The sequence below is a fragment of the Bactrocera dorsalis genome, chromosome 2, assembly GCF_023373825.1.
Source record: "Bactrocera dorsalis isolate Fly_Bdor chromosome 2, ASM2337382v1, whole genome shotgun sequence".
NCBI lineage: Eukaryota > Metazoa > Arthropoda > Insecta > Diptera > Tephritidae > Bactrocera > Bactrocera dorsalis.
In genome coordinates, this window is record NC_064304.1 from 41,985,833 (window position 1) to 42,002,690 (window position 16,858).

The following is a 16,858-nucleotide window of genomic DNA, read 5'->3' on the forward strand; positions in this document are numbered from 1 at the left end:
TTAGCCTCGGCAATGACAAAGTTTATGAGTATATCCCGAAATGAACGCAGATCCCCTTGACAGTTATACCTTCGCCGAATCAGGATACATGGGCGACACTGACATTAACTGCTCCAACAAATTTGTAATAGGCTCTGAGAGCTTTGTTGATTTATTAGGGTTTGTATGGTCAATTAAATGACAATTTCGACAGTCGACATTTAACTAAGCCCAACTTTATAACCAAAACGTTCAACCAATTATGATATTTTATTCGAACGTTCAGCGCTTAAATCTGAGGTTCTGAGCATTTAGAAATTACCAAAATTTTAAATGTGGTTTGGGTCATCATCACATAAGAAATGGGGAAAGGTCCGTGTTCTCTTCTTCTTCTTTACTGGCGTAGACACCGCTTACTCGATTATAGCCGAGTTAACAACAGCGCCGCAGTCGTTTAATTTTTTCGCTACTTGGATATTCCAAGCGAAACCAGGTCCTTCTCCACCTGGTCTTTCCAACGGAGTGGAGGTCTTCCTCTTCCTATGCTTCCCCCGGCGGGTACTGCGTCGAATACTTTCAGGACTGGAGTGCTTTCGTCCATTTAGACAACATAACCTAGCCAGCGTGGTTGCTGCCTTTTAATTCGCTAAACTATGTCAATGTTGTCGTATATCTCATATAGGTCATCATTCCATCGAATGCGATATTCGCCAACGCGCAAAGGACCTTAAATCTTTCGCAGAACCTTTCTCTCGAAAATTCACCTCTCATCAGTTGTTGTCATCGTCCATGCGCAGAACGGGAATAATGAGTGACTTATAGAGTTTGGTTTTGGTTCGTCGTGAGAGGACTTTACTTCTCATTTGCCTACTCAGTCCGAAGTAGCACCTGTTGGCAAGAGTAATCCTGCGTTGGATTTCTAGGCTGACATTGTTGGTGGTGTTAATGCTGGTTCCTAAATAGACGAAATTATCTACAACTTCAAAGTTATGACTGTCAACAGTAACGTGAGAGCCAAGTTGCTAGTGCGACGACGGATTGTTTGATGCGGCTCGAACTATTTTCTCCAGCAGCAGATTGAAAAATTCGCATGATAGGGAGTCGCACAATCCTGACGGAGCTTTTGGTGTTGCTCAACGTCAGTTTACACAGCCGTATTAGTTTTGCGGGATACCAATTTCAGACATCGCGGCATGAAGACAGCTCCTTTTCGTGCTGTCGAAAGCAGTTTTGAAATCGACGAAGATGTGGTGTATGTCAGTTTGTTGACGGTGGGCTTTAATATTTCACACAATACGCTCTGTAGAACATTATATGCGATATTTAGGAGGCTTATCCCACGGTAGTTGGCGCAGACTGTGGGGTCTCCCTTTTTGTAGATTGGGCAGAGCACACTTAAATTCCATTCATTGGGCATGCTTCGCCACCGTGTTTGAATAGCTAGGCCTGCAATCCATCGGCCCGCCGCTTTGTTGTTCTTCAGACGGGTAATTGCTATTTGAACTTCTTCATGGTCGGGTAATGGAACGTCTGCTCCATCGTCATCGAATGGGGAATCGGGTTCGCCTTCTCCTGGGGTTGTACTTTCACTGCTATTCAGCAGCCTGGCGAAGTGCTCCTTGCATAATTTTAGTATGCTCTGGGCATCGGTGACTAGATCACCTTTGGGGGTTCTACAAGAATATGCTCCAGTCTTGAAACCTTCTGTAAGCCGCCGAGGCAGGTTGTACTCGGCGACGGAGTCTCTCTCCCACCACGAATCTCACATCAAATTTGCGCTCCTTTATATGGCCACTGTAGTAAATGCCACAGGGACCTACTCGTCTTAGTTATTTTCCTGTCCATCGCATTTCTTGGACGTCGGTGATGTCAGCCTTTTTTCCCTTTAGCTCGCTTTCAAGCGGATGTTCTTAGGCTACCTAGAGGATACTTGGTCAAAGACCGGAAGTCGTGAGCTGCTTGAGCCATATATAAAAAAATAATTTCTGGCCTCTCCCAAGTGAATGGCGATCAGAGAACTTTGAAGGTCTGTGTAGATTGCATTTATTTTTAGCATGCCAGAGTATATCTTTCTACCCCAACGGGATAAATTATTATTTCGAGGTTCCCTATTTTCTTAAAGAAAAAACACAGAACCGTCAAATTTAATGAGGAATTTTTATCAACATTCGTAAGAATATTCTTTGGCATTTACTTTTTGAATATTATCTCCTTCAAATGTTGGCGGCAGATCTTACCAGAACTTTTCAAAAGCACATAGACTGAAGCGATGTTGCTTGGGAAGGTCGAGCGGCTTTAGTTCATGACCAAGCTATATTTTGTACGCTATCAATTTAAGATCTCGACGTAAACTGCGCCAAGTCGTTCCATGTGTCAGGCGGCTACGGCAGCTATATTTTCTTCTCTGCGTGCTGGACTTAGTCTACTCGATCGAATATTATCCAGTAATGAATGCGGGGTCTTAAGATGAGTGGTGGTGTTGAAAATAACATGCTCGGTAGGCCGATTATGTAGACCTTAATTTGAACTTATTCTATTTTGAAGACAACCACATTAATGTAGAAGAATGAATGAATAATTTTCTCAAAAAACGAAAAAACACCTTAGTATATTAATGGAAAAATGGTCTTATATGAAGTTTATTTCACAAACTATGCCGGGTCTGAAAACTAGTCCATGAAATATACGTATGATCTAGACAAATATTTTATTTATATTTGAATCTGGTTTGGTGCTTTCGATTTTCAGATATTTTTTAGGCTTAATTAGCATGACTTACATTAACCAAATTTAACTTAAGCTTAATGAAAATATATGCAAACTCAGTAATTTACACGCAGGTATCTAAATTTATTGCCGAAACTATACGAATCTGCCTTTTCGCACCCACTTACATATTTACTACATAAATTTGTATGTATATTTGCATAACAACAATCGCACCAAGTGTGTTTGATATGTTTATTACTCGTGCGTTTACGTGAATGTGTGTTTCCTTCACATATAAATATGCGCCGCCATTTACGATGCAAATTGCTTTGCGAAATAAACAGTTTACTGATAATTTCCGCTTGTTTTTGGAGCTGCGCAGCTCAATACAAGTGGGAGCCGCGTTGCTGCTGCTCGCTGCCGGCTATGTAACGTTCGTGATTTATCACCGATAAGATTAGAAAATGGTGTTGCAGAGGGCTGTTATCACCGAATTTACAGCGATAAATTTGAAATGGCTAGAAAAATTTCACAAAACTGTTAATAATTACTTGTATACATATATAAAACACATAAGCATGTGTTATGTAAGCAAAAATATACTAAATTTGATATGATTCAACATATTAGCAGCAACAGTGATAATATTTCTTTTACGGTTATTTACTGCGTAGCAATAATAATACAACAAAAAAAAGGAAAAACGAGCATAAAAAAATTGTACATTATAATAAATTATGTATTCTTTTTGCACGCCAATAGTCAGCTTAAATTGGTTTACGAAACACTCTAGCATACCATTAGGCGAAAGTTGAAATAAAGAGTATTTAAATTCGTACACAAAGCGCTATTAACCGAAGATATGTAAGCGCTAAATTAAGATATTAAACTGAAATTTTGCAGAGCATGGTTAATAAATAAAATAGGGTCAGTGTTTTTCTAAATAGTAGGATTTGATATCGGAAGGTCGATTTAAAATTTTTCCACCATGATATTAAACTGTATAAAGACTGCTCCGTGCACACCCAGAAAATAGTTTTTGCAAAAGTCTTATAAATTAATATGTCTCGAAAAAAAATCTAATCTCAGAACTTTTTTCTTAAATCATTGCAGCTAACGTCCATCAACCAACCATCTAATCTAAGTAAAGAGCCGTCAATATGTTGGCCATGTCACAAGGTTTCTTCGATAATCCATATGCACAAATACGTGCGCCAACAACAGCGATGCGCCCACCACGTAGCGACAGTCCGCTCAACAGCACATCGGCACTCGATTTGCAGACATCGAGCCGAGCACAGGTGCCGCCACCGCCACCGCCGCCGCCGAGGTAAGGTTACGCCAAGCGGTGCGAAAAGACAAAAACCAAAAGCAAAAGAAACATAAAATTTAAATAAAACGAAATAAAGAAATTTGAGATCGGTTGGCGAAAAAAGTTTCTCTTCGCCGAAACAGCTCTGCAATCAACATACCATAAATAAATAGAGCATTTGGAAAAAGAGAGAGCGAAAAATACTCCAAAATTAATGGATAAATGCTACAATCAACAATTGCATAAAAACCTCTTTGTACGAATTTTTCAAAAATTTCTCTTAAAAAAGTTTCACTTAAAAACCGAAAGCGAAAATTTTGAAACTTTAAATGTTGGAAATAAAACAATCCAAACGGCTTCAGTTGTAGACTTAAAGGCAACTTATATGTATACGTAACTCATAATCGAATTTTGAAGCATTTTTGATAAAATTGAAATGTATTCACTATCGCATTTTACTAGCATTTAAATATACCATATACTATATGTGTGTGGGTAAGTAAAAAATCCTTTTTTGTAATTGAATAACAAGTAGATATAAATTTTGGTTGGTACTATCTATATATAAATATATATATATACAGGCTGCGCTGGAATTCTAAAATACGTAGCTAAGCTAAGAGTAGACTTTATCACAACTTTTATCATAGTTATACATACATATAAAAAAATTATAACCTAAAAATAGACCTAACCTAAATAATAACCTAGATACTAACCACTTTGATTTAATAATATTTTGAATATTCAGTACTGTATATAAAACTTTTAAAGGACTCCACGACCCACTTAACTACTTGGTAATAGCAATTTGATATTGTTTTAAGTGAAATATAGGCGTAAGTGTAGAAATAATGGCATAACGGTAATGGTATTAACTGCTTTAATAAATTAATACCATAAATAGTTTAGCAGAATTTACATTAAAAAGATAAGTAGAGATGTAGGTATTTTCCAAAGAGTTAGAGTTAATCTCATAAAGTTATTTAAATGCCAAAATGTGGTTAAAAAATATTATTCATATTTGCAGAAAATTAAAAAAAGAACAATTAATTAATTAATAAAATAAAATAGAAATATTTAAAAACTGAATAAAGAAAAAAATGTATAAAATAAAATAGAATAATCAAAAAGCCAAATAAATAAAAAAAATAAATATATACTATATACTAGAAATAACTAAAAATAAAAAAATAAAATAAATTTAAAAAAAAATAAATCTAGAAAAAAATAATAATTTAAAAGACACAAAAAACGTATTAATTATGCCAGAAAAAATTCTAAAATACTTCAATATACAACAAATATATTTTAATTAAATGTCACATTCTTACCAAATAATAATCAAATTTGTAGAAAATATAAAAAAGTTATTAATAAAAATAAAAAAAATATTTTTAAAAACTGAATTTAAGAAATAAAGCATTAAATATGATAAAATATATAAATACCACAAAACATAAAACATACAAAAAAAAAAAAAATAATTGAAACTGTAAAGCAAAAATAATTATAAAAAACAAATTATTGAAAAACAAAAAAAATATTTATAATTAAATGTTCAAATGGACAACAAAACATTTTAAATTTTTTTCACACTGAACTAAAAATAGAATCATTCGTACAATATTGAATCATAAGACTCTCCCGACAGACGCTTCTGAATAATACAGCTGACTTCTTTTCCGGTGAAAAAATTTGTTTGACATTTTTTTAAGGTTTGCTTAATTCTTTAGACTTGTCTCAAATCAGCATGAAAAAGTGGTCTTCATCAACTCGCGCTGTCTGTAGTCTAATTAGAATTTGACTATCACACACACGACACTATCTTAAATTCAAAAAATCAGCTCAAATGAAAAATGTTAGAAAGCATTGGAACAGTTTTGTTCGTTACTTGATATTATTGACTCCATAAATGATAGAAAGAGGAAGCTATTTTTAAAATTACCATGAAATGTCATTCCTTTGAGAAGTTTCTACATGGGTTGCCCTTCATATATGTATATTTTGCGATTTGGCAACTGTAGTGTGCAACTTACAATTTTATCAGAAAATTTAACATTTTTGATACATACTCAGAACGTTTTGATACAACAGAACTATCGGTGTTGTTTACAGTAACTTAAAATATTCATCTTATCCAAAAAAATGACATTATATCGCGAACATAATTCGACGTGAACTTACTCAGATATGCAGGCATCGATGCACTTTATTATCCAACACCAGTATGAAACGATAATGTGGTGAATTTAATCGAGGTCTTCACTCCAAGACAGATTTCGTGTAGGTCCCCCAAAATTCGTTGTTGTTCCGGAAATTGTTGATGAGATTGAGACAACTATAGGCATTAGTGAGACCAGCAAACATTCAATGTTGCATGAACATTTGACAGTAAAAAAATTAGTTTACGTTGGTTCCCTTATAATTTTTCTATTGTTCAAAAAAGGCCCACGTTGATTGGTCGATAGAAAAATTTGTTTTATTCTCTAATCCCGAAATATAAAAGACAAACCTCGTAGAGTATCGTTACCGTGGAAACAGCTCAGTTTTCGGGAATTGTTAGTTTCACTAAGAACCAGTTCAGATAAAAGCATTAATATTTTAGTTTATGTATGTGTCAGTATGACTTATTTTGAAATAAATTTTCTGTAAAATTCTCTAACAAGAATCGTTTCATACCAAAACAGTGCGCTGAAAGAGTTTGAAAATAACTTGTTCACGGTGTTAACTCATGTGGCTGTTGTTAGAGTCGTTAATAAGCGAAATTGATACATTGTGATTGATTCTTCCAGTTCTCGAAACATTTTTCATAAGCATTTTTGGGATGACCTTCAGCTCCTTCACGAATTTCGTTTTAACTCATTGATCGACTAAAAATGGTTCCACGAATCGGTAGTTTCAGTTTGGGTAACAAGAAAAAATTACACGGAGCCAAATCAGGTGAATACGGTTGTTTAATGGATGGTGTTCATTACGTTTTTGGCTTCAAATTCGGTCAAAATCGTACTTTTATGTAAGAATTTTACATTTATCTGGACGAGTCAAGCAAGACTGCGTTTCATACCAAAAATAACCACCAAAATCATTCGAACGGACTCGTGAGAGATGTCAAACTCTCTTGCCATTTACTTTGCCTGACGATTTTTAAGCACCATATCCTTCACATTTTTAGTATTTTCATCAGTTTAAGAGACGGAAGGTCGTCTTTTGATCTCTTTAACTGATGAAAATACTAAAAAAAACGAGGCATCTCAACGATCTCTCGACCTCTTTGAAGGCTTTTTACCACTTTTAGGCTTCTGTTTTTGATAAAACCGAATCACCGTAAATCTTTTCCAGCATTCGCAATGATTTCGCACACGAAATTTCATTAGAAATACAAAATTTTAGACACATTCTTTGTTCGATATTTTTATCCATTGTAAAAATCGCAACGCTCTATTGAGGCGTACCGACTGAAGCAGCTGCTGCAATCAATCGTGGTCGACAAATCGCATAGTAATTGAGAACAGTCCCACCAAAATACATTTTTTTAAAATTCATTTAGACGGGGAATTTAATTACAATTTCCCGGTACTTTTTTGTCTTAATGTTTAATTGGGGAAAAGAAAATCCATTTGCCATTATAACCAGATTATCAAGGGGGCATTTTTGTTTTTACATTAAAAAGAAAGAACCTTTGGAAGTAATGGATGTGGGTTCATCATTTTTATCTCTAAATGCGCCAAAATTATTACTGTTTTGATAAAGTCCTATTTTCCGAACGTCTACGTAAAAAAATAAGTGATATTATATTGTCATCTACTCTTATTTTCCTTTGCCAAAATATTGTCCGAATAAACACAAAAAGTAATAATTTATAAGCTGCTTCCTCTTTCAAAGTTATTCTATATTTATAGACCGATATAAAAGTAGGCTACCCCTGTAAAATACACAGAATAGCATAGTACACAATCAAAACTAAAACAATAGTGTTTATTAACTGTAATATATTACAAAGTAAAGTTTAAATAAAAAACAGTGATATCAAAAATATATTAAGTGAAAAAAAAATTTAACATAGAATTCTAACCAATAACACTAAAAGAAAATAAATAAAAAAGAATTCAAATATATATATAACATATATATATAAGCTAATCATTTAATAAAAGAAAAAATAATTTTATAAAAAAAAAATTAGTGTTAAGAAATGTAAAATATTACTGCGCTATTAAACGAGAGTTGTAAGACAAATGCCAATAGTAACTCATGCCAAAATTTATTATAGCAATTAATTAATATATATACTATATATAGTACAATTTACTTAAACTCATACATACATACATATATAACTACATGTGTAATCTCATAGCTAATTTAGGATTATCAAACGCAACAATATACGATAAATTACTAAAAAGCTACAAAAGCTTTGCAAAAGTACTTGCATTTGAAACAATAATTACCATAGGTGACACTAACTGTAAGCTTAGAATATTTATTACCTTTACATATTAAATTACATTCAATACGAAATAAAATGCGATTAGCAATTAGGTGTTAGCAGTAAACATATTGATTAGCATTTGAAAATAGTGAATTGGAATGAACAAATTTAACCTAGTATTTTAAAAAACATTCGTATACCTAAATGATTCTATCATCTACCATCTATCATATACTATACATACTATATTTCAATCCAACACAGCTTAATATATAGCTCAAGTAGTTTGTAGAATTATATCTCTAACAAACGGAATAAAGTGTTTAAAGTACTTTTTAATCAAAATCTTTCATATTCGGGGTTTCTCATATGAACACAGCTAGAATATATAATGCATTAGGAATACTCATATCAATATTTACTATAACCATATCTAAATTAGCAAATATTTTTAAAATTGCAAATCATTCGTAAGATATTATTATACCATATATATTACTTAGCCTAGCAGTAGCATGAATTCGAAACTTGTCACCAAATGACAAAACTATTTAGTGATAAGATTCGATGCATTTTTTCTTTATTCTTACTAATAAGTAATTTCAGTTGTTTCACTCATGGCAGCCTGCGATTCTCAACCAATTTATGCGACTTCCAAGAATTCACTGAACCATATGCATGAAAACTATGCAATATTTTGCCAAAAAAATAACGAAGGCATGTTGTTAACTTCAATTATTCTTTTTCAAAAAGTCCAAGTCTACAAAACGCTGTATTTTTTCGAATTTTAAGAAGAAATAAAAACACATAAAATTGTTATGAACAAGAATTAAACTTTATTAAAAAAGGGTTTGCCAGTATATTCTAAAATTATTTCGGGCAAGTGACAGTCTGATTCGAATAAATTATAGACGAGAGACTAAATTTTGGACCATTTCTTACAGCAATCAGGGCCGTATGTCAGCAAAAGCGGGCCGAATATTCTCTTTCAGGGCGTAAAGACAAGCGACATTACATAAGCCCACAAAAACTGGTCTAGGCGAGCACGAAAAAATTATTAACACTCCAGTAGTCGCGCGTACTACAATAGTAGACCACTTGTGTATATACTTTTACGTTTTACAAATAACTATTCGCAAGAAGTCTGATTTTAAGTTCCTAATATGTTTAAAATGAATATTTTTTGGTTGATTTGGTTTTATAATAAACTGTTACTTATTATTATTAAAACAAATTTTTTTATTTACAAATATTTCGTTTCAAACCCTTATGTCTAAAATGTTCTACACATGTAGTACGCGCGACTACTAACGGCACAAAAAGGTGCGCGACCACTGGAGTGTTAAACACGATGCTGTAACATTAAGGTCGTTTTCACTTTTGAGGAGGTATGGACCTATGATTCCCTCTGCCCATAGAGCACATCAAACAGTGACTTTTAGAGGACGTAACGGCCTCTTTTGAAATGCCACAAATTAGTTTAATAACGTGCCTATATAGCCAAAAGTGCGCTTCATCGCCAAAACAAATTTTCTTGTGAAAATCGTGATCGATGGGCAACTCTCTTTGCGTCCATTCATCGTGCAACACGAGCGGTTATTCGACTCAAAATATTCCATAAAGTGGCAGGGTACAGCTCCAATTGTTACTGGCGGTTGGGCTCATTCGGGTCTTCTTCGACACACTGCTCCACCGCAGCTCTAGCGTCGTCGATATGCACTATGCCATAAAGTGGAATCTGAGGATGCACATTATTCATTGGAGTAAACGTGGTGCAAAGCCGATTCTTGGTTTCTCGAATTATTGACTCTTTTGGGTGATGGGCACATGCGAGAACCAAAATATTCTTCTGCTCCTGCGTAAGTCTGTCTATTATGAAATCACTAGCTAAACTGGATATAACTCTGGTAACAGAGCTGTTAAAAAGTCCATCAACACAACGAAAAAAGTATTGCACCATTGAAAACTAAACGTCTAAAAATCACCGATATATACCAGATACAAAAACTCTTGGCAAATATCACAATGCGTGTAGTATAAATTTCAAACTCTTTTTGATGAATATAATTTTTGGCTCCCGTATTTTGGTTAAATTACTTCCTAAATTTAGCGGTGGATGTAAAAACAATATTTTTTTCTCTAGGTAATGCTTCCATGAAATAAACAGCTCTTTAAAGGAGCAAGAGATGTAGTTAAAAATCACAACTTCCTTGAGCAAAGTTCAGATTCTTTTGATTTGAATTAATCGATAATTTTTATAATTATTTATAAATAATTCTACAAAATGGAAATAAAAGAAATAAAAGATAAGAAAAAAAGGAAATATTACACTAATAGTGATTCAAACTAACACTTAATATTCTAAAAACAATTCCTAAAAGGTTTAACGTATTTAAATATATTTAATCTATTAATTGACTATATCGCCACCTAAAGTGCAAAACAACACATCATCAAAAAAAATCCAAATCGATTTTTTTTGTTGCTCCCGATACACTATATGTTATTACATATGGTATATCTAACAATAAATTTTCTGCTGTCGTTGTCACATATAACCAATATATAACCATTTTATAACCAAAACTCAAATTTTGTTTCAATATGCATGGTTTCAATTATATCGTTTTTCCTTCGTCTGTAAACTTATGAAAAGTGATGTTAGGCTTTTTTGCATTTTTGGTGACGATATGTCATAAATCTTAATGTGGTAGTAAGTTTATAATTACAAATAATAAAACAAACAATAATTTTCGAATTTAGTGCATTACAAGGATTATAAAACTATAGAAATCACAATGTATACGATACAGTGCTGCTTAATGATTATAAGCTATTCTTCAAAAATACTACTAATCAAATGTTCACTACTTAAAGTGAAATAATGATATTTAAAAAACTAAATATTTAAAACTTTTTGAAAAATAAAATATTTTTTTCTGATTTGCATATTATAATAATGAATAGGTATGAATAATATACAAATCAGAGAAAAATCTTTTCTAAATCCCTATAAATATAAAAATACTAAAAATAAAAATATCAACCCAAATATATCAACTTTATTTTAGTTTTGCAATAAAAGCATACTTTCATCTGTAGTGTCACTTTATCTAAGTAGAATAAGCACCAAAGGGAATAATTTTGTAAAATATCTACTATAACCGAGAGTACAAAATGTCAAAAAACTAACCGATCAAATCCAGTTACTACCTGGAAGCATACAATATATACTAAAGCATGCATACATATATACATATGTAGATTATAAGCATACAAAGTGTATACAAGCAAACAAACTAACAAATATCTGCAATGGTGATAAGAGGTGTAAGCACGGCCAAAGATGCTATTCGTACGCTAACTTTTCAAAGACATTGTAAAAAATATCGAAAAATTCATGAAAGCAACTGCAACACCAATTTAAGTAATTTAGTAATGTTTTTAGTAAAAAATATTTATAATCGATATTTAAATATACTAACAGCAAATACTATAGCATAATGGTTAATTTACATACAAACATATATACTAAATACTTAATACTAAAGTTAACTAAAACGTATACACTATGTACTTAGCAAAAATAACTTCTTCCTTGATAGTAGACGTGTAGTGAAAATATTTAACGCAAACTATTTATATGAAACTTAACCAAAATATATATATATATATTAGATAAGCTTAAATTTGGCAAATAATATTGCATATTAACAATTAAAATTTATACAAACTAACGTCACTAAATATATATAAAATCTGTGAAAATATTAATACCAACCAAAATTTATTATACAAATATCATAAGAGCGAGTATGAAATGCATAAAAATAATAAATTTTTTTTCGAAAATATTTAAGTAACCTATTCAATATCCTAACCTTTGCATATCTTAATGTTATTGCTATATCACTACACACTCACTGCTATTCATTGAGTCACGCGCGTTAATTAAAGTAAATCTGAAAGATTCGCGCTTCAATCAACCAACCATTCGTGTAAACCATGCAATCTGGCGCCTTCGGTAAGTCTGTTCTTTAATCACTATACATACAAATATACAAGAGGAATGAACTATGCAAGAAAATACATATGTAGATAACATAAACTAGCTAGGCTTGATTAGTTTATATTAATGAGAAAAACATTAAAGCATTTTGGAGTAGAGAGTACATAAAAAACTGCATAATAAATTAGTGAAAACTATCTAAAACTATAATTATATAAATATTTAGAATAAAGTGATATAAACAAGACTGATAGAGACATGATTACGATACGAAATGTCATTAATTGCAAGTCATTCCAGCCGTTATGACGTCACGAACCAATATTGTTAGCTTACAAATGCACATCAAAAAAGAGAAGGAGATGAGGCTGTCGTAAAATCAATTTCTATCAATCTTGTTCTGTGGAGATTATAACTTAAACCAAAACTAAAATTTTTATTTATAATATTTATATAATATAAATATATATATTTACCATAAACCTATAACAATCTATGTATCAGTTTTTATATATATACTAGATTTATATGAGTGCCAATAACTTCTGTTTACATTTTCAAAATCAAAGCTTTTTACTTTTATATGAAATGAAAAGGATTTGAACAATTTGAATAAGACAAGTCAGCGGTTAGTCGCGATTATACGATTCTTCTGGACTCTTTCGCAATAGTACAATTTTATTATATTAAAATGTCCAACCTGTATTATTAAGTTATACTTACCTCACATATATATTTAATATTTTTAACGCTAGAGGTCATGCTGGTGGGCCTAAAAGCATCCTGAATTCGCTTAAAAAAAGTCAGATGGCGCCACAGAAATGACTGACAATAATTAGCTGGAGCCTACAATTAATTCAAAGTAGTTATCCGATTGGATTAGATTAGATAAGTAATACTATGTTCAGACCGACACTTAATCACACGATTTCGGCTGTTGAATGGATTATCTCACTAATCTTAAAAATTTATCAAGATTTCGCCATACAAAAATGACAGTTCAAAACCACTTCATTAAAATGATTTGAAACTGATCCACGCTAAATCTGTCCGTGCGACTCTGTTTTTGCGCAATCTACTTGTCCGCACTGGAAAAGTACTAGTCAGCACTGGAAATCTGTTACATTATCACAGCTGATTTAGACACTGCAAAGCAATGAATCTAATTTCACCTGAAAATCGACCAAACAAATGAAAAAATGCATCCATTATTTCTATTATATGGAAAATATTAAAAAAATACGGCTTTTATTTCAAAATACTATACGACAATCTTTTCTTTTGATAAATATTAAGCGATGTGAATTCTTGAATGACAATAACAGCTGTTTTTTGATCTTTCTAACGGCAGTGAGGACACTGTTGGATTATGAAATGCTTAGGTGTAATCTAATCTTTGAAATTTTTGGTCTGAACATAGTATAAGTGAGGATCACACCGCGACCTAAAGTCCATTGTGCCTTCTTCTAAATCACAACGACTCACCTAACCACACCATATTGATAAATTCCAATATACTGCTAGGTACTACTGAAGCGATGTGATCCTTATTCGGAAACATGTATCCAAGGGCCTTTAACCTATGCCTACAACCTGCTGTGCAGTCAATTAGCAGGTTTTCTAGAGTTTCAGGCTCCAAGTTGCAGCACCAGCAATTTACGCAAGAAGCTTGTCACATGCTAAGTAAGTGCTTCCTGAGCTTACAATGGTCAATGTATAAGGCGACAAGTAGCTTGAATTTGTCCCTTGGGAGGTTGATTACATATTTAAAAATTTTAAGGTTGTAACCACTCATTAGCAGCTGGCATATGCTTTGGAGTTGTTGCCATTACCCCTTCCTAGTCACTTATTCATTTTTGCGGAGCAACTCCTTCACGGAATGGTGACCAACCGCTATAAAAGGTTCAGGTTCCATGTTCGTGGCTACTGCGGAGCGCGCGAGCTCATCAGCCAGTTCATTCCCGGCTATACCTTTGTGACCGGGCAACCAGATGCTCGTTATGAAAAAAATTTTAAACCAGCAATTTTTTAATTTAGTAGCAAATTAATTCATTTTTATTTATAAGACATCTTATTTTTTGTTGAAGTGGACTGCAGCTATTATAAATTAACCGCAATAAATAGATTTCCTTAAGCAATTTGTCACCTTGAATAACCAAAACGTTTAAATAGTTCAAACTAATAATCGAATAATATATATACCTTGGAGAATAGGAAGAAAATTTTATATTTTCACGGAAATTGTAAACGTAGCCTTTAATAAATTCAATTAGAAATCACCAGCAAGCGTATGTATTAAGCAAATTGAGGCGGTCATTGCGTATGAGTAACATTCTGAGGCTTTAAACGCTAAGCTTACACGCGTGCAGACAATAATGTTTATTCAACACCATGTGAATGGCCTTAAGCGATTACAGCAGCGAACAACCTAAGCTATATTTCTACATTGCAGAGAGCCACTGTGCCTTGGTGTGCGCACGAATTTCTTCCGGCAAAATGCCAAGATGAATTACAAAGGATTTTGCTCAAGATAAATTAGGCAAAATAGTGAGAAATAATAAATAATAAAAAGGCTTAAACGCACAGATAAATATTCAATTTACGACGAGCAAATATGGCTAAGACGCTATTGCACTTTCGTGGGGCAAAGGGAGTGTAAAGGAATGCTTCGGGTAATTCAAAGTTGCCTAAAAGTGCAAAAGCGTAAGAAAAACGTTTACAAAGCAAATATTAAATATGTGCCGAGATTAACACTTGACAGTTAGGCGTGCAAATAAACAGTTGTCTGCAGATATTACTTATGCAACTTAAGCGTAATGTCACGCACGCTTTTGTAATTTTTGCCAAAGTTTGTTGCAAGTTTCGGCGAGTGTCATAAATTGAGAGACTTGTTTGATTAGTTTTTTGAATAACTGCAAGTCGCTACAGATTTGTGCGATTATGTGTGCAAATGAAATTTATTATAAATATTATTATTTGCATACAATTTGCCAGCTGAGTAGCTCTTATTTGCATTATGTGATATTTGTTTGGTTTATCTATTTATTATTTTGGTTCAAGCTATTATTTATTCGGTAAGCAAATGTCAGTTTCACACTTTTCTAATTTACATTTCAGTTTAGCACATATGTTGTGTGTAAGTGTGCGGTTTGCCTTGAGAAAGCGAGAGTGTAATAATAACTCAATTTTAATTTGTTTGGACTTTTAGTTTCTCGGCATCACTTTTAAAATGTTTTAAAGTAACAAAAACAGAATAAGGAATTTTATTACAATTAAATTTGTGAACTTATATCTGTCATGATGAGATAGCGATGAAAAATGCTAGCTCATTTCTTTCACTTTTCGTTTCAAAATTATTCTCAGATTCAAAATTCAGAGAAAACAGTGAGCTTCGCTTAGTTCGTATTATTACCCGAAACAACAATATAATCTTGGAAGAAATTATTCAGAATGGATTACCAAAGTATATAGCCGCCATACAAATTGACCGATAAAAAAGGGAATACCTAGTGTCATGTTAAACAAAATATCGATTTCTTCCATATTTCTGTATCTTTGAAAAATAACGTGCTAAAATTTTGAAACGATATCTCAAACAATTTTTGAGTTGCAGCTTTCTAAACTTCAAAACTCCTAAGTGAATGACCCTCAGCGAACGTTCCTCACTTGAACTTTTATAGAAGGCTACATCTTCCAAACTACATTATTTAAAGCTTGAGTGATTTCTCACAAATATTTCTGTAGGTCGCTTCATCCATGGACAAGGTTGGAATCCCTTCAGAAGTGGAGAACCTTGTTTAGCGGCGTTTCAGATCGATAATAATACGATATTATTGTCACTGTCAGACTGATCTTCATTAATTCATCAATTTTGGTTAATATTTCACTTTCTATCGTCACGGTTTTTTCTGCTGTAACTCGTATGCTATATACAAGTATATTCTTATTTTTATAAACTATTTATATTATGGTCTCCTACAGATTTCACTCTGTTAAATTAAATAAACATTCTCCCACCATTCTGTTTTTTTTTATTCAAACGTATGTTTCTACGCATTGACCTACAGACGGATAAAGTTCGACACAAAAATTTCATATATACTATATCAACAATAGGCTTCTAGCCTAACACTACATACATCAATAGACATACTGTTAGTCCAGCCAAAAATACAGTATTTGTTAAAGTAATATTAATATTTGTATACCTTTCTCTCTAGCTTGTAGTACCGGAGTCATACGAGAGAGATCTGCATACTACTGCTTTCTAAGAAATTGAGGTTCCAATAAATTACAAACTGTATCCAGCCGCTTAAAGAATTTATGTATATGATATTGACCTTTTTTTTTTTATAAAACTTCACCAAACACTTTGACATTGCCTAAAAATTGCTGAAATTTTGGATTTGAATCT

General features: G+C 32.7%; 1 protein-coding gene across 6 annotated transcripts in view; it reads left to right on the plus strand.

Moving 5' to 3' along the window:
• The window catches only part of LOC105224493 (sex determination protein fruitless), a 419,068-nt gene that overhangs the window by 86,026 nt on the left and 316,184 nt on the right, over positions 1-16,858 (plus strand). For 5 of the 6 annotated variants that reach the window (XM_049448201.1, XM_049448213.1, XM_049448212.1 and 2 more), the window contains exon 3: positions 3,802-4,018. In XM_049448201.1, the coding sequence (XP_049304158.1) occupies positions 3,849-4,018 (170 nt within the window). In that variant the 5' untranslated portion in view covers positions 3,802-3,848. Of the gene's footprint in view, positions 1-3,801; positions 4,019-11,432; positions 12,460-16,858 lie in introns of those variants that run through there. The other variant, XM_029549496.2, reaches the window with a different exon arrangement.